At 68.7% G+C, this 23,085-nt stretch overlaps 3 protein-coding genes across 4 annotated transcripts; 2 read left to right on the top strand and 1 right to left on the bottom strand.

The window, feature by feature from the left end:
- Positions 1-11: 11 nt before the first annotated feature.
- On the bottom strand, positions 12-3,829 carry DCST2 (DC-STAMP domain containing 2). Its single transcript, XM_030473670.1, is given in 15 exon segments — positions 12-164; positions 241-480; positions 558-651; positions 725-1,064; positions 1,066-1,104; positions 1,178-1,278; positions 1,362-1,529; positions 1,644-1,808; positions 1,889-2,046; positions 2,130-2,343; positions 2,425-2,490; positions 2,596-2,790; positions 2,895-2,996; positions 3,279-3,449; positions 3,532-3,829. Coding segments are annotated over 15 exon segments (2,451 nt in total). The 3' UTR covers positions 12-64.
- A 1,336-nt stretch (positions 3,830-5,165) lies between these two features.
- ADAM15 (ADAM metallopeptidase domain 15) lies at positions 5,166-12,702 on the top strand. The gene is given in 26 exon segments (XM_030473759.1): positions 5,166-5,445; positions 6,333-6,436; positions 6,956-7,032; positions 7,179-7,257; positions 7,351-7,427; positions 7,505-7,682; positions 7,757-7,819; positions 7,893-7,961; positions 8,050-8,219; positions 8,304-8,388; positions 8,456-8,604; positions 8,684-8,861; positions 8,943-9,035; positions 9,122-9,317; positions 9,388-9,496; positions 9,783-9,933; positions 10,000-10,077; positions 10,160-10,271; positions 10,359-10,497; positions 10,884-10,937; positions 11,187-11,292; positions 11,714-11,782; positions 11,939-11,959; positions 11,961-12,011; positions 12,175-12,296; positions 12,583-12,702. Coding segments are annotated over 26 exon segments (2,670 nt in total). The 5' UTR covers positions 5,166-5,348; the 3' UTR covers positions 12,626-12,702.
- A 1,069-nt stretch (positions 12,703-13,771) lies between these two features.
- On the top strand, positions 13,772-18,959 carry EFNA4 (ephrin A4). 2 transcript variants are annotated; one of them, XM_030473757.1, is made up of 6 exons: positions 13,772-13,897; positions 15,702-15,994; positions 16,537-16,605; positions 16,704-16,763; positions 16,833-17,081; positions 17,167-17,522. In XM_030473757.1, exons 1-5 carry the CDS (start codon positions 13,791-13,793, stop codon positions 16,919-16,921), a joined length of 618 nt encoding a protein of 205 aa, XP_030329617.1. In that variant the 5' UTR covers positions 13,772-13,790; the 3' UTR covers positions 16,922-17,081; positions 17,167-17,522. The 2 variants fall into 2 exon arrangements, with proteins under 2 accessions (XP_030329617.1, XP_030329616.1); XM_030473756.1 differs by lacking the exons at positions 13,772-13,897; positions 15,702-15,994; positions 16,537-16,605; positions 16,704-16,763 and having other exon boundaries at positions 16,923-17,081; positions 17,167-18,959.
- The last annotated feature ends 4,126 nt before the right edge of the window (positions 18,960-23,085 follow it).

The raw sequence follows: 23,085 nt of genomic DNA, 5'->3' as shown, positions 1-23,085 counted from the left end.
GGGCTCCAGCCACGTCCCGGAGCTTGGCTCCGCGTCCTCGCCGCCGCGTGGCACCGTGCGGGCGTCACCGAGCCCTGTCCCTGCTGCGGGGCGGCCGCAGGGCCACCACCTGCTCCAGCTCGCTGCCGCTGCTCTCACGCCGCTCCTGGTAGCCAAAGTCCAGGCTGGGGCAGGGGAGAGCGGTGTCGGGGACCGGCATCCCCGGTGCCGATGGGTGCCGGGGACAGCGCCAACCCTCACCTGGAGACGGAGCTGCTCTCGCTTTCCACCCCGCTGCTGCCCCCGTCGCTCTCCCCGCTCGCCTCCTCCTTCAGCTGGGCTCGCAGCCGGGCTGCCAAGTGGGGGGGCAGCCGCCGGCAGCCCCCCAAGCCCTTCTCCAGCTCCCCGATGCGCTGCCGCAGCAGCCGCCCCTGCTCCTGGCCCCGCCGCGCCCGCACAGCGCCCAGCCACAGCCCCACCGTCTCCTCGTCGCTGGAGTCTCTGAAAGGACGGGGCAGGGGGTGAGATGCAGCGCCCACCACCCCGGGCTCTGCGGGGTCCCTGCACCCCCTGCTCACATCTCCTTGTCCCCAGTGTCCGGGTAGGTCAGGGGGCCCATGCAGATGGTACAGATGTTGTTCAGGGTTTGGTGGCAGTCTCTGCAGTACAGCCCTGGGGACAACGGCGCCGTGAGAGGGGTGGAAGATACTGGGGGCAGTCTGCCCCCATCCAGGAGGGGTGCTACCTTTGCATCCGTTCGTGATGCAGGTGATGAAGTCGGGCTGCTTTGTCACCCCGCAGGCCAAGCAGCGCTTCTGCTGGATGCCAAAGAGCCGAGCCAGGCGGGCAAAGCAGGGCACCCTGCAGGCAGAGAGCCGCTGCTGCCTGCTCTGCCCTTGCCGGGGTTGGCACTGCCCTTCTGCAGTGCCCAGCAAGGTGCTTGTGTGCCCGGGATGGCTCCAAGCCCATGGATGCATCCCCCGGGGGGGCTTACCTGGCGGTGAGGACGAGGAACAGGTTGCCTTTCCCGGCGTCGGCCGTGCGCAGCGTGGCGGCTTGGAACAGGGCTCGTGCCAGCCCTGCCCGCTGTGCCAGGATGGTGCTGTGCAGGAATGCTGTGCGCTCCTGGCACGGCAGGGATGGGGTGAGGGCAGGCGGCTGCTGGCGGGGTGCTGGGGAGCTGTGGGGGGCTCCTCACCTGCTCACGGCTCGGGTAATAGGTGGCACACACCAGCCGGCGCAGCCGTGCCACGTAGTTGCCGAAGACGGAGATGAAGAGGCAGATGCCGTACAGGATTCCTGGTGGGAAGAGGATGAGTCACACAGGGGCAACCCCTCCAGTACCCTCTCCTGCACCGAGCACGCTGCGAGCACCCCGTCACCCATGAAGACGTATGTGGTGTAGTCGGGTTCCACAGGCTGGATGAGGCAGCGCTGGGACACCACCGAGACGTTGCCCTGCTGCAGCACGCCGAAGGCAGACACCATGTCCCGGTAGATCTCACTGGTGTAGCCCGACCCGTTGACGCTGACACCCACCACCGCCGGCGCTAGGGGGAGAACGGCTCAGACCCAGAGAATGGGGCACCCACAGCCTCAAAGCCCCGTCCTCTAGCCAGCAAAGCACCCAAGGGTGCTGCTCCGACACAGTGGGTGCTGCTCACCCCTGGCAACGATCTCTCCCCGCAGCTGGTGCCGGATGAGGTCGAGCAGCCAGAAGAGGCTGTAGTCAGCCAGGATAATGCAGAAGCCCAGCAGCATGTGGCGCAGGAACCCCACGAGCTGCAGCCCGTACCGGCGATGCTCCTGTCGCGACAGCCACAGCCCGGCTGCGCACGGGAGCGACGTGAAGCCGGGCTCTGGTGCGGGGGGGAGTTTGCCTGGGGATGCCCCCGGGCATGGGGCTGACCTGGGGAGATGTAGCGGCCGCACTCCCGCGCTGTCAGGGGCAGCACGGTGGGTTTGCCCTGCTCTGCCCGCAGCTGGTCCAGCTCCCTGAAGCGCCGCGTGATGTAGATGTTATCGAAGGTCTCGTCCCGCAGGTACCGGTGGCGGTACCGCAGCGCCCTGGGGATACGGGGGGGAGCTGGGCACCGGCATGCTGGGTCCTCATCCCCACAGGGGCCAGAACGTGACCCCGACGCACTCACTTGAAGTACATGTAGAGGATGGCGAGGAAGGAGACGTTCAGGAAGAGCCCCAGGACCCGGCGAGTGGGCTCCAGGCTCTGGCTCACGCCCTCCATGATGTCCAGGGCCACCTCTCCAAGGCTCTTGCTGGCGTTGAAGCTGATGTCAAAGTGGTGCACGGCTGAGATGTTGAACTCAAACTCCCGGCGGACGCGGTCCAGAGCGTTGTTGAGGGCTGTGGGGGTGACAAGTGGTGCTGGGGGTCAGGGTGAGAGTGGGGACAGGGCAGAGGGACCCCCCTGTCACATCTACTCACGGGCGGCGATGTTGGTCTTGATGAAGTTCTGGATGTACTGTGGGATGATGCAGAAGAGGAGGGCAACTGCGGAGAGGGGGGGCCTCTGCCATGTCTGCCAGGGTGGGACCCCTGCAGTGGGTACGGGGCCACCCTGCTGACCCTGCCAGAGAGGGGTAGGGACCCACGCACTGTTGGCCAGCCCACAGAGAGGCTTGAAAGCGGTGATGATGTAGCAGAGGAAGAAGAGGAAGGGGATGGCGTGCTCGCAGTTGTCCTTGGCCTCATCGAAGAGGCGCAGGCAGCGGTGGAAGGGTGAGCCCAGCTCCTCGTTGCACACCTGGCCGATGTTTGCCAGCCACAGCCACACGTTGCGCAGGGCTCGGGCTGCAGGAGGGGAGCGGGCGATGGGGGACGGGCAGGTGATGGGGCTGAGAGCAGGGTGGGGGGTGCTGGAACCAAGGGAGACCCTCGAGGACCCCTCTGCTCACCGACGTGGCTGACGGCATCCATGATGGAGCGGAAGAACTTGCGGACGCGGTCACCCACCGCCTTGGCTTCCTGCGCGATCTCCTTGATCTTGGACAGCAAGTCTGCAGAGAGGGGGACCCCTGAGCATACCCTGAGGGGCAGCCCTGGGCCGGATAGTGCTGCGGGAAGTGACCGTCCCATAGAACCATGGAATGGTTTGTGTTGGAAGAGACCTTAAGATCATCCAGCTCCAACCCCCTGCCATGGGCAGGAACACCTTCCACTAGAGCAGGTTGCTCCAAGCCCCTGTGTGCAACCTGGCCTTGAACATTTACCACCTCTTCGGGCAGCCTGTTCCAGTCCCATCCTACACCCCACCGTGTCCCCCCGGCCCCTCGTCTCACTGATCAGCGGCTCCTGGGCACGCTGCAGCCGCTCGGCCGTCTGGTTGAGGGCGAGCTCGGCCCCGCACGACAGTGACTCGGCGGCACGGGAGAAGTTGTGCAGGATGTTGGCGCAGGGGCCCTGCACGGCCATGGTCAATGCCAGCAGCAGCATCAGCATTTTCCCCTCCTCTGCAAGGACAGGGTGGTCTTGGGGCTCAGCCGGGACCCAGTACCCCCCTGCATCCCGCCCTGGCTCCCAATGGCTGCTTACTGGTGAAGATCTGGGGCAGCGAGAGCAGCACCGTGACCCGCGCCTTGGCGGAGAAGGCCATGCCCAGCCCCAGCACGGCGCCCAGGCCGATGGTGGTGATCAGGCAGTACCAGATGTTGTGGCCCTGCGCCAGCAGCACCAGAGCCCCGTACAGGCTGGCCAGGGCTATGCCCAGCATGAAGCCACCGGCACTGCGGGCCACTTCCCACGCCCTGCTCGGCTCCTGTGGCTGGTGTGTCTGCCGGGACCGTGGCGCTGGGCTCTGGCCCCTCCGGCCCAGCCATGAGACCAGCCCCATGCTGGGCTGCGCTCCCCCAGGCTCCTGGGGCTCTCTCAGGCTCCAGGCACAGGGATACAGCAGGCTGAACGAGCAGCTCAGTGTGCTGGTTCCAGGGGAGCACCTCACTGTTGTCGGTGCCAGGCGAGCATTCCACCGTTGTTGGTTCTAGAAGAGCATCCCACTGTTGTCGGTACCGGCACAGCATCCCGCTGTTGTCAGTACCAGGCAGCATCCCGCTGTTGTCGGTACCGGGGCAGCATCCCTCTGCCACCAGGACGGGGCACGGAGCCACGGAGCTGGCGGAGGCCCCCGGGCGAGAGCGCTGGGCTGGGGAAGAAGTGCGCAGGAGGCAGAAGCCGCCCAACACGAGTGAGATCCCTCCCGCCCCGCTCCCAGCCAGGGCTGCCCGCGGGCACCGGGAGGGGGCCGGGCTGACGCCTCCCTCCCCACCCAGCCCTGCGGCGAGCGGTGGTCTCGCTGCTGCCGGCCCCGTGCAGCCGGTTCCTCTGGAGCCGGCCGGACCAGCACCGCTGCAGCGAGTTCTTCCTGGGTGCCAGCATCGGGGCCTCTGCCTGCCCATGACGTTCCTCTGCCACACTGTGAAGGGTGGGTGGTGTGTGAGACCCCTGCCCTGTCCACCGGGCCGGGTGGCTCCAGCTCAGCCGCAGCCTGTGCCAGCACGATGCCGGGGGTCCTGGCTCTGCCACCTCTTGGCCATCCATGTTATGGGCATGTCCCTGATGGAACAGCTCCTGTGGAGCATCATTTGGGCCCTCAGCACCATTGCTGCTGCCTTCTACTTCCCCAAGGTGAGTGGTAGCCCCTTGGCACTGCTGGGGGGGGGCAGTTTTTGGGGTGGGCTGGTGCTCACAGCCATTTCTTTGGGATGACTTCACCATCCCCTGATCCCAGGTCTGTTACCCTATGGGGCAGCAGCTCATCCCGAGCCCCACACAGTCCCATCCCAGGAGACATCGCTGGTGGGGTGGTGCTGCCAATGCTGGAGCTGCACCATGTGCGGGGTGCCCGTGACCCCCCAGGAACGGTTCTCACCTGCACCCCGTGAGGACATGGGGTGCAGCAGCAAAATGTGTGACCCCCCCGTGCACGGCGTGAAGTGGGGTCTATGGGGTGCGGCTGCGGGTGGGGGGCTCCAGGGGAGGGAGTGGGGAAAGAGGCCGGAAGGGTGACAAAGGTGGGGAGGGTCTTCTTGGTGAGGGGTGCTGAATGCAGGGGTCCTATGAGACGTATGGGCTGGGGGAGGCGGGGTCTGGGCGGTGCGGGATGGTGGGGGGGGATGTCTCCATCTCCACCGCAGCGCTCGGAGTCCCGCAGCTCCCCCCCCGGGGGTGTCTCCGGCGCAGCGGCGGGCGGGGCCGGGCGGGGGCAGCGCAGGAAGTTCCTCCCCCCGAGCCGGACCGGGCCGTGCAGGCGGCCGGTGGCGGCGGTGCCATGCGCGGCGGGAGCGGCTGCGCCCGGTCAGCTCGGGAGGCGCCGGCCCGGGGCCGCCGGGCCCCGCTCGGGCTGCGGGACGGCGATGGGGGCGCGGGCGCCGCGGTTGCTCCTCCTCCGCTTCCTCCTCCTCCTCCTCCTCCTCGTCGCCGCCAGCACCGGGGCCAAGGGGAGCGGCGCAGGTGAGCGGGGCCGGGGGTCCCGTCGGTCCGTGTCCCGTCGGTCCGTGTCCCCCAGCCCATGGAGGTCCGGCCCTCGCCTTCTCATCGGCATCTCGGGAGGATCCTCGGGGACCGGCAGCAGCCGCGGGGGGCGGGGACCGGGACCGGGGGTTGCAGCCCCGCAGGATGCTCGTTGCCCCCCACCGGGGACCGCGCTTTGGTCCGGCTGCGCAGTGGGACCGGCGCTCCCCGGGCTGGCGGGGCCGTGAGGACAGGGGTCTTCGGGGGACCCTCCACCCCTATAGCACCGCCGGGCCCCAGCAGGGCGGGGGGGCCCTGGGGAGCGGGCGGAAGGGTGGGTGGGCTGCGGGGGGGGCACTGAGTCAGCCGGGCCGCGCCGCCCTGCCCCGGTCCCCGGGCTGACGCAAGGCCTGGCAGGGACCCCGGGAAGCCCGTCCCGAGGCGGGGGCCCGCGATCCTCGGCCCCCCACTGGGGTCACCTCTGCTGGCGCCGCTGCCCTGGGTGGTGCGGCCAGGGGACACTCGGGGCTTCACCCAGGGGCACCCTGGGAGCTGCTGGAGTGAGTGTGGGACTCCCTGTCACTGCTCCCACCCTGAGCCCCTGCCCTGGCCTTGGGGGCCTGTGCTGTGATGGGGGACTATGGGGAGCTGGGATGAGATGGATGACCATTGGGGTCCAGGATGTAATGGGTGACCATGGGGGTCCAGGATGTGATGGGTGACCATGGGGGTCTGGGATGAGATGGGTGACCATAGGGGTCCAGGCTGTGATGGGGGTGATATGGGGACAGGGCTGTGATGGGTGTCTGGGCAGTGATGGGGGTGACAGTGGGGGTCCAGGCTGTGATGGGTGGTGAAGCCGTGACCGGGCTCTGGGCCTCACGCAGGTGACAGCTCGTGGCAGCACCACGCAGAACCGGGACGTTCCCGGTACGTGACCCCACGGGTCCTGCAGGATGACCGGACGCTCAGCCTGGCGGAGGTGACGCGGGTGAGCCCTTGCCCGTGTCCCCATGCAGGGGCTCGTGGCGGTGGGGTGCGGGCTGCCAGCACCCACCACCCCCCCGCCTGCTGCAGGAAACCCGCATCCAGGTCCCCTGACCCAAGTGCTGGGGGTGCGGGCACCCGGAGCCACCGTGGTGGGCAAACCCCCCCCTTCCCGGTCCTGTCCCGGTGTGGGTCAGGGCACCCACCCCATGCTCCGGGCCGGGGCGGAAGGGCCCGTCCCGGCCCGCAGCCATTGGGAGTCTCTCTGGTGTTTCCGCCGCGCTGCACTGGGCAGGAAGCAACGGGGGGGGTGCGAGGGGGGGGACCCGGCTCCATCCACCCCTCCCCGTTCCCGGGACAATGAGCCTGGGAGGGAGGGACGCTTCCTGCGGGGCGGGGGCCGGGGCAGGCAGGGGATCCCTCCCGCTCCCTGCGGCACGTGCCGGGGCCACCGGTGGGGATGGGGATGCGGGACAGCCCCTGGGGCAGGGTTGGGTCCTCCTGTAACCGCTGCTTGTGATAGGGGGGGTTCCCTGCCCGGCTGCGGGTCCTGCTGGAGCTGGAGGGGAGACGGCTGGTGCTGGAGCTGGAGCAGAACTGGTGAGTCGGTGCATGGTGGGAGTGGGATGGGGGTCCCAGAGGTTTAGATGGAGAAGAGGAAACAATTCCTTCCCCAGAGGGTCCCCGTTTTCACCATGGGGTGAGCTAGGGGTCCCTGCTGCGGGGGTGACGCGTGTCTGTGGCAGGGAGCTGGTGCTGGGCACCGGGGCGCTGCTCTACTACCTGCCCAACGGCACACGGGTGATGGAGGAGGCCAGCAAGCAGGTAGGGCCCGGGCACCCCGTGTCCCCAGCCGTGTCCCCGTGCCCTGGGGGACCCCAGATGGGGCTGGCTCCTGAGCCCCTCTCTCTGCTGCAGGAGCACTGCTGCTACCAGGGGACGGTGCAGGGCATCCCCGGCTCCTGGGCCAGCCTCTGCGCCTGCGCCGGACTCAGGTGAGCCCCCGGCACCGGCGCCCCTGCGCCCGGCTCCCCCCGTGCTGCTGACACCTCCTCTCCCCTTTCCTCCCCAGCGGCCACCTCCGGCTGTCAGACACCAGGAGCTATGGGCTGGAGCCGGTGGCCGGTGGCCCCGTGGGGCAGCACATCGTGCACCGGCTGCCGGAGCCCCGGCTGGCACCGCGGGCCTGCGGGCAGGACCCCCTAGAACCCCCCAGGGCGGAGGCGACGGAGCCCGCCTGGCCACAGAGGGTAGGTCACCCACAGGTCCTGCCCCACTGCAGAGCATCCCCTCGCCCCCCAGCCTGACCCCAGCTCATCCCCAGGGCAAGCGGGCAGCAGCGGAGCAGCGGTTCGTGGAGCTGGTGATGGTGGTGGATCAGGCTGCGGTGAGTGCTGGGTAACGTGGGGCTGCCCCATTCCTGCAGCGGCCTCCCCTGACACCCCTCCCTGCGCCCCCAGTTCCAGAATTACCACAACCTACAGCGTGTCCGCACCCGGACCTTGGAGATCGCCAACCAGGTGGATGCGGTGAGTGGCTGCCGCAGCGTCGGGCACCCTCCAGTGCTCACTGCCGCAGTTCAGGGGGTCCCTGACACCCCTCCCTGTTCCCCCCCAGTTCTTCCAGCCGCTGGGGGTGCGGGTGGCCCTGCTGGCGGTGGAGGTCTGGAGCGAGGGCGACATGTTCACGGTGGGCAGCAGGGCCCGCGCGGCGCTGGAGCGGTTCCTGCGCTGGCGGCACGAGGAGCTGCTGCCGCGGCTGCCCCACGATAACGCGCAGCTCCTGACGTGAGTGGGGCTGGCATGGGGATGGGGCCGGGATGGGGCCGGGGTGCCCAGGCAGCCCCCCCACCCCCTCCACACTCTCTATAGGGGCACCCGCTTTGAGGACGTCTCAGTGGGGATGTCAACTCAAGCCTCCATGTGCTCCCCGGCGCGCTCCGGCGGCGTCAGCATGGTCAGTGCCCCCCATTCTCCGCTGTTCCCCCCGCCCCCCGCCCGCTCTGACCCCCCCTGTTCTGCAGGACCACTCGGTCAGTGTCCTCGTCGTCGCCTCCACTGTGGCCCATCAGCTGGGGCACAACCTGGGCATGCGCCACGACGGCACCGGGCGCTCCTGCGACTGCAGCGACCTCCGGCACGACCGCGGCTGCATCATGGCACTGCCCACGGGGTGAGGGCGGCAGCGGGGCTGCGGGGGGGCCGGGCCCGAGCCCCCTCCCCACCTCACCGGCCCCTCTCCGGTTCCACAGGCTGACGCCCGGCTTGAGCTTCAGCAACTGCAGCCGGCAGGACCTGGAGCAGAGCCTGCGGCAGGGACAGGGCTGGTGTCTCTCCAACGTCCCCGAGCCGCGGCGCCTGGCCGGGAGCCCCCGCTGCGGGAACCACTTCCTGGAGCCGGGCGAGGGCTGTGACTGCGGCCTCAGCGTGGTACGGGGGGCTCTGGGTGGGCTGGGATCCCCCCATGGCCGCGGTTGTGCCGCTGCCTCACCAGAGCCCGTGTGCCGGCAGGAATGCACCGATCCCTGCTGCAACAGCAGCACGTGCCAGCTTATGCCCGGCGCTGAGTGTGCCACGGGGGACGTCTGCTGCCAGGACTGCCGGGTGAGTGGGGACGGGCTCTGCTGCCTGCCGTGGGTTTCTTGGGGGTGCCCCCACTCGTTTGACTGTTCCCCCCCCAACCCCTGTAGCTGCACCGTGCCGGGCACCAGTGCCGGGAGCCGCTGGGTGAGTGCGACCTGCCCGAGTTCTGCGACGGGGTCTCGCCACATTGCCCACCCGACGCCTTCCTGCAGGACGGGCAGCCCTGCGCCGCGGCACAGGGGGTCTGCTTCGGCGGCGCCTGTGCCACCTACGAGGGGCAGTGCCAGCAGCTGCTGGGGACGGGTACGGTGGGCTCGGGATGGGGGGCACGGGCCTGGTGGGGGTGCTGGGGCTCGCTGACCCACTGCTGCAGGCGCCAGCCCCGTCTCCAGCTCCTGCATGGCCTCGTTGAACATGAGAGGGGATGAACGTGGGCACTGCGGGCAGCTCCCCAACGGCTCCTACGTCGCCTGTGCCCAGCGGTGAGTGCTGTCCCCCTTCACTGTCACAGAATCCCAGCCTGGTTTGGGTTGAAGGGACCTTAAAGCTCCTCCAGCTCCAGCCCCCTGCCACGCACAGGGACACCTTCCACTAGAGCAGGTTGCTCCAAGCCCCTGTGTCCAACCTGGCCTTGAACACTGCCAGGGATGGGGCAGCCACAGCTTCTCTGGGCACCCTGTGCCAGCGCCTCAGCACCCTCACAGGGAAGAACTTCGCGTTCCCCCCTTTCCACCCTCCCCTGCCCCTATGAACCCCTTGTCTCCGCAGGGACGCTGGCTGTGGGATGCTGCAGTGCCAGCGCGGCAGCACCCACCAGGACAGACCAGAAGGGTCCTGCCAGGGGATGCTGGTGCCTGGGGGTGAGGATGTGAGCGATGCAGCCATGGTGCTGCCCGGCACCGCCTGCGGCCCTGGCAAGGTGAGTACTGGGGCAATGGGAGGGGGGTCCGGGGGCTTTGCAGGTGCTGATGCCTCATCCCTCCAGATGTGCCTCCAGCGCCGGTGCCAGGATGTGTCCACGCTGGGTGACCAACAGTGCCACAGCAAGTGCCATGGGCACGGGGTGAGCGTGTGGGGCCAGGGATCGGGTGCTGGATGTGGGGCCATGCCAGAGCAGGGGCTGACCCTCGCTGCCCCCCACTCAGGTGTGCAACAACCATGGGCACTGCCACTGTGAGCAGGGCTGGGCCCCCCCGACCTGCGAGAGCCCCGGCGTGGGGGGCAGCCAGGACAGCGGCCCCGCAGCCATGGAGCGAGGTGAGGGCAGGGGCTGGCGGGCGCCGCGGTGCAGAGAATGGGGCTTTGTGGTGCCGGTGCGGGGGGGTGACGTACTGCTCTCCGCAGGGGGGAGCGCGCTGCCCACGGCGCTGCTGCTGAGCGCGCTGCTGGTGCTGGCCCTGGCGCTGGGGCTGTGCTGCGTGCGCCGCGCCGGGCTGCACAAGCACCTCTGCCAGCTCGGCAAAGGCACCTCCTGCCAGTACAGGTAACCGGGGCACGCGGGTGGCACGCGGACATCATGTGTGCATGCGTGTGCTGGGGCAGGTACCGGAGCTGCCTGCCTGCATGCACGCATGCACATGTGTGTGGTGGGTAAGCGGGGCGTGTTGCATGTGCCTTTGCACATACGTGTGTGTCCCGTGGCGGCTGAGTGAGCGGTCTGCATGCGTGTGTGTCCCCGAGCAGGCGATGGGCTCTCTGTGTGTTTGTGTGTGTGTTCCTACGTGCATCCCCCCAGCGCAGGTAGCAGACCCTGTTCGTGCATCATCACCCCATGTCACCGCGGTTCCTCCCTGCCCCGTGTCACTGCGGTTCCTCCCTCCCGCTGCCCCCCCTGGCCCCGGGCTGAGCCGCCCAATCTTCTCCCCACAGTGCTGAGACCCGGGTCCGATTCCTGGGTCCAGAAGCCGCAGACGGCTGGAGCGGGTAACGTCACTGCCGGAGCCTGGCGTGGGGCTGTCCCTGAGCTTCGCAAGGCCTTCGGTGCTGAGATCTTCCCCTGGCAGTGCCCGTGGGGTGTGGGGCAGCCCTGGGGTGTGCAGGGTGTCGCATCTTCCAGCGCCGAGGGGTTCGTTTCTCTTGGGCTTCTGCTGGTGTCGGTGTCGCTTGGTTGCCATGTGGGGTCCCCCCAACCACCCGTAGCAAGCGGGGCCTGATCCTGCCTCTTCCCTACAGGATCTCGCGGCCAGAGCCCCGGTCGGGCAGCCAGGGCCCCCCCGAGCGTCCCCGGCCCCCACAGTGGCGTCAGGCCACAGAGCTGCGGGTCATGCACAGCAGCAAGGTGAGGGATGGGAATGGGGGGGGATAATGGCAAGGGTGGTGCTGTCGCCGTGGTAACCGGCTGCAGTTGCTGTGGGTACCGGGGTTCAGTCTGGTGGTTGCCAAGGCGGCATCCTTGGGTACCAGCCAGAGCATCCCTGGGTACCAGCCTGCAGCATCCCCCGTGCCAGGGCCGCATGGTTTGACTCTGTGGCGCCCTGGGACAGGAGCAGCCTGGCACAGCCTGGACTGCGCTGCTCTGATGCCAGTGCCATGCTCGGCACTGGCTGCACTTGCCCGGGATCAGCGCCAGGCACCCTGGGGCTGCTGGCACGGGGCCGGGGGGGGGTCTGTGCTTGGCGGTGGGAGGGGGGTCTCCGCATGCTGCACGGCTTGCCCCGCTGTGGGGCTGCATGGCGCCTGCCCTGTCCCTCTCTCCGCAGCCGGCTGCCCTCGGCGCGGCACGGCCCGATCCGCCCTCCCGGCCTCTCCCGCCGGACCCTCCGCCCAAGGTAACGCCCGGGCAGGGGGAGGGGTCCCGGGCACTGCTGCATGCCTGGCTGCGCACCAGCTCTCAGGGACCCCCAGCCCCAGTGTGGCTCCCGGTGCCCCCCATGGCCACCACCCCTGAGCTGTCCCCCGCTCACTGTCCTGCTCTCTCTGCCCAGGCCCCCCTCTCGGACAGGCCGCCCCCCCCCCACACGCCCGCTGCCCGCCGACCCCATGGTGCCAGGCACACAGGTAATGGTGGTCGTGGCACCAGCGTGTGGGGCAGGACGGCGTGTGCCTGGGCCGGGCTCCCCCTGCTCCCCCTGGGGCAAGGGAGGTGGTTCGTGCCCCCCCTCCCGAGCCCATCGAGGGGGGTGGTCCATACTGGAGCTTTGACAGCCCCATTTCCCTGCAGCCCCCAGGTCTGGCCAAGCCCCCCCCACCTCAGCGGCCGCTGCCCTCAGACCCCTCGGGACCATCACTGCCCCACAGCGAGACACCCCCCAGCCACCCCTATGTCACAGTGATTCCCTCCAGGTGAGCATGGAGGGGGTCTGCAGTGGGACAGAGTGGGGTGCTGAGGATGGCGGGATCGGGGGAGGGGGCAGGGCAAAGGGGGCCTGTAGAGAGGTGTGGGGGGTCCTTCATAAAGCCACAGTGGGGTGTAAAGGGGGCGATAGGGGGGCGCAGGGTGGGGTGCCAGACAAGGGAGAGAAAGGGCTGGGGGTGGGGGCTGCAGCGCGGTGGGTCAGGGTGCGGGTCTCGGGGCTGAAGGGGTCTGTGGGGCTCCGGCCGTCCCCGTTACCGCCCTGTCTCTCCCCAGGCCGGCCCCCCCACCGCCCGCGGGTGCGCAGCAGGGTGTGTGAGCTGCGGAACGGGGCCTCGCTGCCCGCTTGTGCCCCATCGACGCCAATAAAGGGGCCGTGAGCTGCCCGTGCGCTGCCTCCGCGCTGCCTCCGCCGCACCGGAGCCACGGCGGGTGCTGGGGGGGGGGGGCGGCGAGACCGGTCTCATCCCCGGCACCGGCCGCCGAACTACAACTCCCGGCAGCCCCTGCGGCGCCCGTCGGAAGTCCCAACCCCCCATCGCAGTGCGCAGCGCCCCCTGGCGGGCAACTTGCGCCCTCACACCCCCCCGGCAGCGGGCCCCCCCAGTTTCACCACACCCCCCCCCCCCCAAAGCCACGTGGGCACGGGCACGTGCAGGAGCCACCCCCCACACACACACGCGGGCACACGCGTGTGCAAGGAGCTGCCGGTCACGTGTGCGCGCACGTGTGCACGAGGCGCTACACGCGTGTGCAAGAGCTACCCCCGTGTGCACAGACCGGCACCGCCCCCCCCCCCCCCCATCCTCTCCACATACCCCCCCCGTCCAAGTACCGGGCCGGTACCAGTGTCCGGTGGGCGCGGGAGCTCCCGGTGCCCGTGATGGGTGGGGCGGGCCCCGGGGCCGGTCCATGTTCGCGGTCCCGGGGTGGAGTTACCGGGGATGCCGGTCCCGGTGGGTTCTGGGACGCTGGTCCCGGTACCGGGCGGTGTTGGGCTCCCGGTACCGGGCGGTATTGGGGTGGGCGTACCGGCGATGCTGGTCTCAGTACGGGGGCGATGTTGGGGTGGGGGTACTGGGAATGCCGGTGCCGGTGGGTTCCGGAACACCGGTCCCGGGGCGGTGTTAGGTGTGGGGTACCGGGGATGCCAGTCCCGGTAGGTTCGGGGATGCCAGTCCCGGTAGGTTCAGGGACGCCGGTCCCGGGGCCGTGATGGGGTGGGGGTTACGGGGATGCCGGTCCCGGTGCCGATGGATGCCGGAGGTACGGGTCAGCGCGGGGGTACCGGTCCCGGTGCCGGCGGGTCCCGGTGCCGCCGGTGCCGCCCCCACAAGGGTTAATGGCACTCGGCGAAAGTTGCCGGGCGGCGGCGCGGCGCGGATTGGCCCGAAGTTGTCGGGGCGGGTCGGGCTCCGCCGTGCCGGGCCTCCTCCGCCCCCCGCCCGGCCCCGGCCCCGCCGCCCCCCGCCGCCGGCGGAGCCATGCGCCCCGCGCCGCTGCTCGGGCTCCTGCTCTGGGCGCCGCTGCTCTGGGCGCCGCCGGTGCGCAGCCCCCGCCACAGCGTCCATTGGAACGGCAGCAACCCCAGGTACCGCCCCCCCCCGCCGCCGCCGCCGCCTTTGTGCGCCCCGGGCCCCGCCGAGCCCCGCGCCCGCGCCGCCGGGGGAACGGGGAACGGGGAGCGGGGCGGAGCTGGCGGGCCCCGGTGAGCACCGAGACGGTGAGTACCGACCGGTGGTGCCGAGTCCCCCCGCCCCGGGCATCCCCGCGTGATACCGACCCGGTGAGTTACCTCCCGGTGAGGCACCGAGTCCCAGTGGCAGCGAGCAGGTGAGTGTCTGTCGGTGGCACGGAGCCACGGGGCACCCCTGGGCGTGACCGAGCCGGTGGGTGCCGCCAGTGGCGTCGAGCCCCCGGGCATCCCCGGTGGCACCGAGCCGGTGAGTGCTGCTGGTGGTGCTGAGCCCCGGGCAGCACCGAGTCACCTGGTCGGTGGCACCAAGCGGTGGGGCACTGCTGGTGGCACCGAGCCCCGGTGGTGCTGAGCTATGGGTGTTTCACAGCCGGTGGGGCCAGATCCCTGGTGGGGCCGGTACCGTGCAGTGCCTTGCCTTCGGTGGTACCGAGCTTTAGGCACCCTCAGGTGGCACCAAGCTGGGGGACGGGGCCTGGGGTCACCCTGGGAGGTGCTGCCAGGGCTGCAGGTCCCCAGGGCCGGTGTTGATGTGGTCGTTGTACCCCCACATCCCCGGTGCTGCCGCCAGCTCTGCCATCGCAGTGGGCCAGGGTCCGGCCCCCTCCCTCCTCCTGGCCTCCTCCATTTTGGGCATTTCCCAGCTCGGGGAGCAGGGAGCCGGGGGCCGCGCTCCCCCACGGGGGTCTCACAGGGCTGGGGGTACCCATGCTGTGTTATGAGTGGGGTCCCCCCACCCATGGGTGCTGTGGGGAGGGGGTGGGCTGAGGCCCTGGCCCCCGGCAGCCTCAGCCCTGCCTGGGCCCATCCCGGCTGCGTCGCCCGGTGATGGATGCTCTGAGTCACAGGCAGCCTGTGCCCGGCACTGCCCTCCCAGAGCCCCTGGCCCGGGGGGTGACGGTGGCTGGACCCCCCCAGTGCAGCACTGGCACCCTGGTGATGAATGCACCGGCCCTGTTGCCCAGAGCCTGTGTCTGGTGCAGACACTGCCTGGGCCTGCACCAGGGTGAAGGAGGGGGCTGGAACCCCCCCACCAGCCCCTTCCCCGGTGTGACGGGGTGGCCCTGCCAGCCGGGTGCCAGCTTGGCAGCCCCATCCCCACCACGGTGCTGCTGGTGAGGCCGGTGCATGCCCGGGATGTGGCCGGTTGGCAAAGTTTGGGAAGAGGGAGAAGCGCTCCTGTCCCAGAGCAGGACCAAGCGTGTGCACGCGCATGTGTGTGTGTGCGCACATGTGTGTGTGTACACATGTGTGTGCCTGCAGATGTGTGTGCTCCACCCTGGCCCGGCCGCATGCAGTGTTTGCACAGTCGTGAGCTCATGGTGCCGCCGCGCCAGGCCCTGCCTGCCCGCGCAGGCACCGCGCCGGGCCCCCTCCCTGCCTGCAGACCCTCCATACCCCTGCCGGCAGCACACCGGTGCACCGGGGCAGGAGGCGTCACACTGGGCGGCCCCGTCGGGGTGTCAGCATCAATCAGCGCCAGCGCGGTGAGGCGGGTGCCTGTGGTGAGGGGCTTTGTGCCCCCCCGGCCAAGCACGCCCAGCTCCAGCGGCTAACCCAAGCTGGTGCCTGGCTGTGTGCAGCGGACAGTGGCTGGTAGTTGCTCCGGTAAAAGCCCGGCTGCCCGCTCTGCCCGGTGTCCCTCTATGGGCACAGCAGGACCCCCAGCGCCCGCTCCCCAGCTCGCCCTGCCCGGCAGGTTCCTCCGGGACGACTATACCATCCAGGTGGCCATCAATGACTACCTGGACATCTACTGCCCACACTACGAGGGGGCCGTGCCTGCCGGGCGGGCAGAGACCTTCACACTCTTCATGGTGGACCGGGAGGGCTACCGCGGCTGCTACGAGACCCCCGGTGCCTTCAAGCGCTGGGAGTGCAACAAGCCCCAGGCGCCCTTCGGGCCCGTCCGCTTCTCCGAGAAGATCCAGCGCTTCGCCCCCTTCCCGCTCGGCTTCGAGTTCCAGCCGGGGGAGACCTACTACTACATCTGTGAGTTGGGGTCCCACCAGCGTCCGAGATGGGGTTTGGGGCACATGGGTGGTCAGGGTGCTCCGAGGGGCTGGATGCAGCTGGGGTGGGGGGCAGAGGACGGTCCGGCTGCGCTGGGGCTCTGGATGTAGCAGAGGTTGGGGGGTGAACAGGAGGGTTGAGGGGCATTGATGGGGCAGAGGGTCTGGCCGCACCCCAGGATGTGGATGCAACAGGGATTTAGGGTACACAGGGCAGGATTGGGGTGTGCAAGGGGGGAGGCTCTGGATCAACTGGGGTTGGGGAGCTTGGGAGCATCCAGCTGCACTGGGGCGCCGGGTACAGCCAGAGTTGGGGTTGGGATGCACCCAGGGATTGGGGTGCGGGGAGGGAGGGGGGTCGGGATACAAGGTGGGGTCCAGATGCCGGAGGGGGCGGCCCCGCCGTCCGCCGGGAGGGGGAGCCCCAGCCCCGCTCTGGCCCGCCCGGCCGCCGGGGGTGTCCGGTCCCCGTCGGAGGGGCCGTACCGGGGGGGGACCCGCTGATGTGTCCGCTCTGCCCAGCCGTGCCCAGCCCCGAGAGCGCCGGGCGCTGCCTGAAGCTGCGCGTCTCCGTCTGCTGCAGAGGCACCAGTGAGTCCGGCTGGGGGGGGGCTCCCCCTCCCCTGGTGCCTGCTGCGGGGTTCGGGGCCCCTGGGGAGCCCCATTGACACCACTGGGGTTTGTTTCAGCGCCGGAGCCGGTGACAGAGGTTCCCAATTCGCAGCCCCGCGGGCGTGGAGGGCCGGAGGGTGAGTGTGGGGCAGGCGGGGGGGCCGGGGGGGGCTGGCTCGCCTTGACCTGTGCTCCTGCCCTGGCAGACGCGGTGCCCGGCCGCAGCATCACGGCCCCGCTGCAGCCCCGTGCCCTATGCCTGGCACTACCGCTCCTGGCCCTGCTCTGGATCTGACCCATGGCGGGGACACGGGTCCTCTGCCCCACCGCCCGCTGCCAGACTCCTCCTCCGTCGCCTCCCTTCTCCCCCCAAGCTCGTGGGGCAGCCCCAGGCCGCGACTCACCCGCTGGACCTCCACAGAGCCAAGCTGGGGCCAGGAGCTCCGGGCTGGAAGGTGAGGGGGGCACAGGGGGCTCCGGGACTGGTCCCCCCACCTTGCTGCACCGCAGCAGCCCCTAACGGGGCTCTTTCCCTCCCAGGACCTTGCTTCCCACCGGCGTCACTGCACATCGGCCCTGCCGGACCCCTGCCCCGGTGCCGGGCTCCGCGTGGCTCTGTGAACGCCTGCTCTGCCCCAGGGCCATCGATTCATCTTGTGCCTTCTTCCCCCATGGACCCTCCACCGCAGGGGGGCCGGGGACCCCCCAAGGCCCTGGAGCAGGGCGGCAGCTCCTCCGGGTGCCGGATGGAGGCCCCTCTGCTGCCTTGTCCTCCAGCGAGGACACACCGATCTGTCTTCTGGGAAGACGCCTTCCTCCATGCCGTCACCGGCCCCTTCGGTTTGGTTTTAACCCCTGGTAGTGACTGAGCCGAGCAATACAGTGTTTGCAAGATCGCTGTGCCCTCGGGCTGTGCAGCCCCTGGTCCTCTCCTGCCCCTGGTCCCCTCCTGCCTGCATCCTCTGTCCCTCAGGGATGCTGGGGTGGGCACTCCGGAATGCCTGCGCCTCCCTCCACAACCTTTAAATCTGGGGGGAGGTGTGTGTGTGTGTGTTTGTGTGTGTGTGAATTGCAGCGATTTGATATCGAGTCGTCAGCTCATGTCACAGGGACAGCTTTAATTACAAACGAGCTGCCTGCAATTAGCCCTGGGCAGTGGGACCTGGAGCCCAGGGGCAGGGGGTGCTGGGGTTGGGGTGCCTCGGTCCCAGTTGCTGCCCTCAGCCCAGCTCATGCTGCCTGTGGGGCCGTTGTCCTGTGTCCATCTGTCCATGCGCCCATGGCCGTGCCCCACTGGGGGGGCTGTACTTGGGGTTTCACCCATCTCCGAGGGAGCACCGAGGCTGTGGAAGGAGCTGATCCCGGGTCACGGCTCTGGGATGCAGTGATAGCAGCTTGTCCCCATGCGGGAGGACACCCGCGGGGACACCGGCTCCTCTCCCCCCACCCCATGGCTGCAGCCCCTCCTTGCGCTGCCCTGCTTGGGGGGCCCATGTGGGGCCCCGCAGCCCCGGCCCCGCGCGGGCAGGCGGTGCCGGCGCTGCCGCAGTGGGGCCGGGCACGTCAGACAGGTTTTATGGCTTCTCCGGAGGAACGGCTTGGCAAGAGGCTGAGCAACAGCATCGACCGCACCGCGCCCCTCCCCCGCCGCGCCGCCCGCCCTGCCCCCCCCCGCACCCCAAACCCGCACCCATGGGCGGCTGTGGGGCTGGCCCCACTGTGGGGAGTGCAGGGGGGGGCCATGCCCTGGGGGTCCTGTGAGAGACTGTGCCCTGTGGGACTTCCCCAGCTGAGGCTGATACCAGCCTGGTGGGACTGTGGCCAAAGGACTCCTATGGAGGATGCTGGGGGCAACCATGTCCTGGGGGGCCGGCAGGTGGGGATGCTGGTTAGGGCATCCCCCATGCAGGAATATTGGGGTGATGGGACCCTGCGGGACCCCCCTGAAGAGGTGCTGGGGGGCTGTGCCCTGAGGGACCCACACACTGGGGTTCTGGGGGTGCCCATCTCCCTGCCCCAGCCCCCTGGCGCATTCCCAGGTGAGAGCAAGGGGTCCCTGTCGGGGACCCTCGAGTGGGTGCCAGGGCCCTGTCCTTGAGCGGGCGTTGCTTGGTATGCGGGAGCCGCTGCCGGCTTCAAATCCCATCGACTTCCAATGAGCAATGCCATCAATAAAAGCTAATTGATGGCACGGCCGCTCCAAATCAGATTCCCCATCCCCTGAATCGAGTTGATGGCTCCGCGCCCCGCAGCCAGCCGCGGCAGAAATTGAATCTATTAAAGGAAGAGGCTCCATTAGCCCGTCCCTTCTGTCTCACAATCCCTCCGATGCCATTTCCCTCCCTCCCCAGCTCCCCACTGCCACCCATATGCCAGCCAGGACACTGGGGTGGGCACACAGGTCTCATGGGTGAGGGTTCCTGGGTGCCCTCAGCCGTTGGGTCCATGTCCCCCTGGGCGGGTGGGAATTAAACCCTCGGAAATTGGGAAGGGAAAATTGATCACCAGGAACAGAGAAATGATGCGGAATGGTGATGGGCAGCCCTGGGATGGAGAGAGGGACAAAGAGGTGTTGGACTGGGGAGGTGAGATGGGGGCATGGTCATGGCCAGCCCTGCGCCACAGCTCACCACTGACCATAATGGGGCTCATGGATGCACCGTGGTGCTGAGACCAGCCTGGGCACAAGCCCCTGGCATCGTGGTGCTCCTGGCAGTGTGTGAGGAAGCTCCTGGTACCAGGTCCCCAGTCCGGACACAGTGTCAGGGTCACCACGCTGGGACAGGGGCCCGGTATGCACAGACACCCCTCAGCACTCCGGGGTTAGGATGGGTTCAGGCACTGTGGCCATCCCAAGGGCAGCCCCAGGACACATAGAGTGGGACATGGGACATGGTGACCCCCCCAGAGGGCTGGAAGGGAGAATCACACACACCCCCCCCCGGGGGAGTGGGTCCCATCCCTGCCCGTCTCCCATGGGCACAGGGCAGCCGCTACCATCCCCACCGAGAGCTGCCGAGAGCATCCCGGAGATGGGAAATGGCTCCGTGTCACCATGGAAACGGGGCCACCGGCTCGCCATGCCGAGGGGACATGCTGAGATAAGGGGACACGTGTGCCGAGCCCCGGGGAGCGTGGCACCGGGTGAGCCGGGCACTGGGCACGATGCACTGGACACCAGGCACCGGCCACGGGCTTACCGTCACCCTGGGGTCCCACCACAGAGCCCAGCACCCACCTCGGTTGGTGATGGTCCTCGGAGCATGGTGGGATGCGACCTCAGCGTGATGCCACTGCATCCAGGTGGCTCTGCACCACCACACCGGTGCTCAGCACCGGGTGCCCAGGGTTGGAGCTGCCTCTTCCCCAAGCAGCCGCCTGATGATTCGCATCGTCAAGGTTATAATTGAGCAGAGCGCTCAGCAGGGGCTTTGGGGGGGGCCAGGCTCATTAACCAGAGCACGCACCAAGCCCTGCCTCAGCAATGAGGGAGCGCGCACGGGCTGTGCCGGCTGCACCGTGCAGGGGCCATCGTGTCCCACCCGTGTCCCGTGGTGCCGGGACGGAGCAGCGGCACCACCGGTCGTCTCCATCAGCCCCACGGGAGTGTGGGACATGAGCTGCCAGCCCCGTGCTGGGTTTGCACAGCCGGGGCAATGGGTGCAGGCAGACACAGCCTGACACGTCCCCATCCCATGCTGGGGTGTCCATCCATTGACACGTCCCCATCCCATGCTGGGGTGTCCATCCATTGACACGGCTCCATCCCATGCTGGGGTGTCCATCCATCGACACGGCTCCATCCCATGCTGGGGTGTCCATCCATCGACATGGCTCCATCCCATGCTGGGGTGCCCATCCATCCCTGCCTGTGCCCATGTCCCTGTGCCATTGCACGTGCCAGGGTGCCGGCAGCAGCTCAGCAGGGCTGTCCCCCCCTGCCTCAACACCTCCCCAGCCTGCTTAATCCTGATGGACAATAATCCTGCTGTGCCAGAGCCGGGATGGGCAGGAGCTGCCCTTGCAGCAACAGCGCGATTGAGCTGCACCCGCTGCATACTAAGGGCCCACAGCCCTGGAGGTGGCTCTGCTGTGTCCTGGGGTCCCGGTGCTGGGACCCTCTCTGGATCCATGAGTTTAAATGGGGAAGTTCAGGTGGGATATAAGGAAGAAGTTCTTCCCTGTGAAGGTGCTGAGGCGCTGGCCCAGGGTGCCCAGAGAAGCTGTGGCTGCCCCATCCCTGGCAGTGCTCGAGGCCATCGCCTGCAGGAGCACAGGGACAACCCGGGGCAGGTCACAGCGTGGACCCACCCCATCACTCCCAGCCTGGCACCCCCCATGTCACCCCCTTCCACCTCCGCCAGTGCTCCCGGTCCTGGCGGCTGCAGATGCTGATTGTGGTGTGATCTATGGACGGCGGGAGCAGGATATTGATGCTGCCTGTCACCCCTCAATCGGATTAATGTCACTTAGGCACCGGCAGCGGGCGGCTGCGGGGATGTGCCAGCAAGGCTGGAGTGGGGCTGGTGCGGGCTCCGGCACCACCACCCTGTACCAGAACTGGTGCCGGGCTTACCGGGTGAGGGCAGGTCCCTTGCGGGGGCCCACCTTGCGCTCGGGTGCTCCTGCGGCTCAGTGCAGGGTGTTTATGGCTCCTCATGGCACAGCCACACATGCCATCAGTCCCCTGGTTGGCTTCTCCATCACCACCCTGCCCATCGCTGCCTGCTTGGGTCTGATGGGTGCTGGGCACCCCCCTAGGCGGTGCCTACTGCAGCCTCTGCAGCTTTGGCCAGTGCAGGGGACAAGGGGTGGCCAGTGGGGAGCCAAGTGCTGGTCCCGGTGGCTGCATCCCCAGCTCCGTGTCCTTGTCCCTTCCCTATGGAGCTGTGCTGCAGCAGGGCCGGGTGCCAGGGCTCACCCTGCCCACACTGGATGGTTCCCTCCTGTCACAGCCCTTGCACCCATCCTTGCCATGGCCGTGCCGTAGCAGGAGGGGCTGAGAGGGGGCAGCGAGGCCGGGGCTGCCACCGATGGCTCGTATTGGAGTGATCTTGAGGCCGGGAGGGAGGTTTTCCATGCGGGAGGAGAGGAGAGGAGCTGGCTGAGTCACTCGGTGCCAGCTGCTGACTCAGGCGCTGCCTGCCAGGTAGCCCCCACCACCGGCGCAAGATGCAGCAAAGGGGGCAACCGGGACCCTGGCACCCCAGTGGGGCACCCACTGTGCCATGGGCTGCTGGGTAGTGAGCACGGTGCGGTGCTGCTAGTGCCTCGCAGCGCGGTGGCCTGAGGGTTACCCGCTTGTGGCACAGCCGTGTGCCGGGGTGGCGTGGGAACCTCGAGGAGCTGGACGCCGGTGCTTCCCACCCGGCACCGCTGCGTGCCCAGGGATGTGGCACGGCGGAGCCAGGCTTCCGGCAAGCAGGCGCCGGGCACCCAGGGCAGGGATCCTGCGGCTTCCTCCCCGCCGGGCAGCGGGAGCAGCCCCAGTGCCATGAACCAGCCCTGTGAGGAAGCTGATTTCCTCTGCTCCGGCACCGCCACCCGGCTCCGTGCTGGCCATGAACCCTCCTCTGCTCCACATCAATCAGCTCTGAGGTGCTAATTAACGACTCCCCCCCATACCCACCTCCACTCCCCCAGCATGAGGCCGCTCTGGCTGGACCCAGGGCTCAATAAGGAGGTGGCCGGCGGTGCTGCCACCCATCCTCACCCCCCCTGTGCTGCACCCTCACCCTGGATCACGCTGCCATCGCGCCAAGCCCTGCCCCAGGAGGTTTGGGCTCTGCCTGGGTGCGGGGGGCTCAGCACCGGGGTACCACTCACCCGATGCTCACCAAGATGCTGACGTGGCGCGACCATCCGTGAGGCCTTCATTCAAATTTAAAGACCAACACAGGGATACGGAAGGGAAGGGGCAGCGAGGAGTGGGGTGGCTGCGAGCCCATCCGTGTGCTCCATGGCAGGGGGGCAGCCGATGCACCAGCACGGGGCTGCCCATGGGCACTAAGTGCTGCCAGGAGGAGCCGGCAGGAGCCAGGGGCTCCATGCGGATGCTCTGGCGCTGCTCCCTGCCCCGTGTGCCGTGTCCCTGCGGCTCGGCTCCGCGTGCCATTAGCATGTTCTTGCCGTGTCCAGCCGGTCACGTGCCAGCACAGGTCGGGAGCCCGGAGCTCAGGCATTCAGGACCGTGGAGGTGCGGCTGGTGAATATTTGATGCCCGCGTTGGCCGCGCTCTCGGCTCCGCTCCTGCCTCCTCCTCTCGCCATGTTTATTTATTTAATGAATTATTTATGGGCTCCCCCTCTCGCTCCGCTGGGCGCTGCCCCCCCCCCCCCCCGGCTCCCAGCCCGGCGCGATGATTTATTGAATGCCGGCTCTGCTCTGCGGTTGCGACATGCTGTCACAGGAAGCCGCGGTTAAATATTAACCAGAGCAGGTCCCCCGTGCCCACCGCCC

The sequence above is a fragment of the Strigops habroptila genome, chromosome 22 (genome assembly GCF_004027225.2).
Source record: "Strigops habroptila isolate Jane chromosome 22, bStrHab1.2.pri, whole genome shotgun sequence".
In the NCBI taxonomy this organism is placed as follows: Eukaryota; Metazoa; Chordata; class Aves; order Psittaciformes; family Psittacidae; genus Strigops; species Strigops habroptila.
Note: the sequence above shows the minus strand (reverse complement) of the source record. Positions and strands in the feature narration are given on the sequence as shown.

What these genes read in the sequence shown, in the direction of transcription:
- EFNA4 (XM_030473756.1), top strand. Translation starts at nt 17,624, where the DNA reads ATGCCTGCGCCTCCCTCCACAACCTTTAAATCTGGGGGGAGGTGTGTG.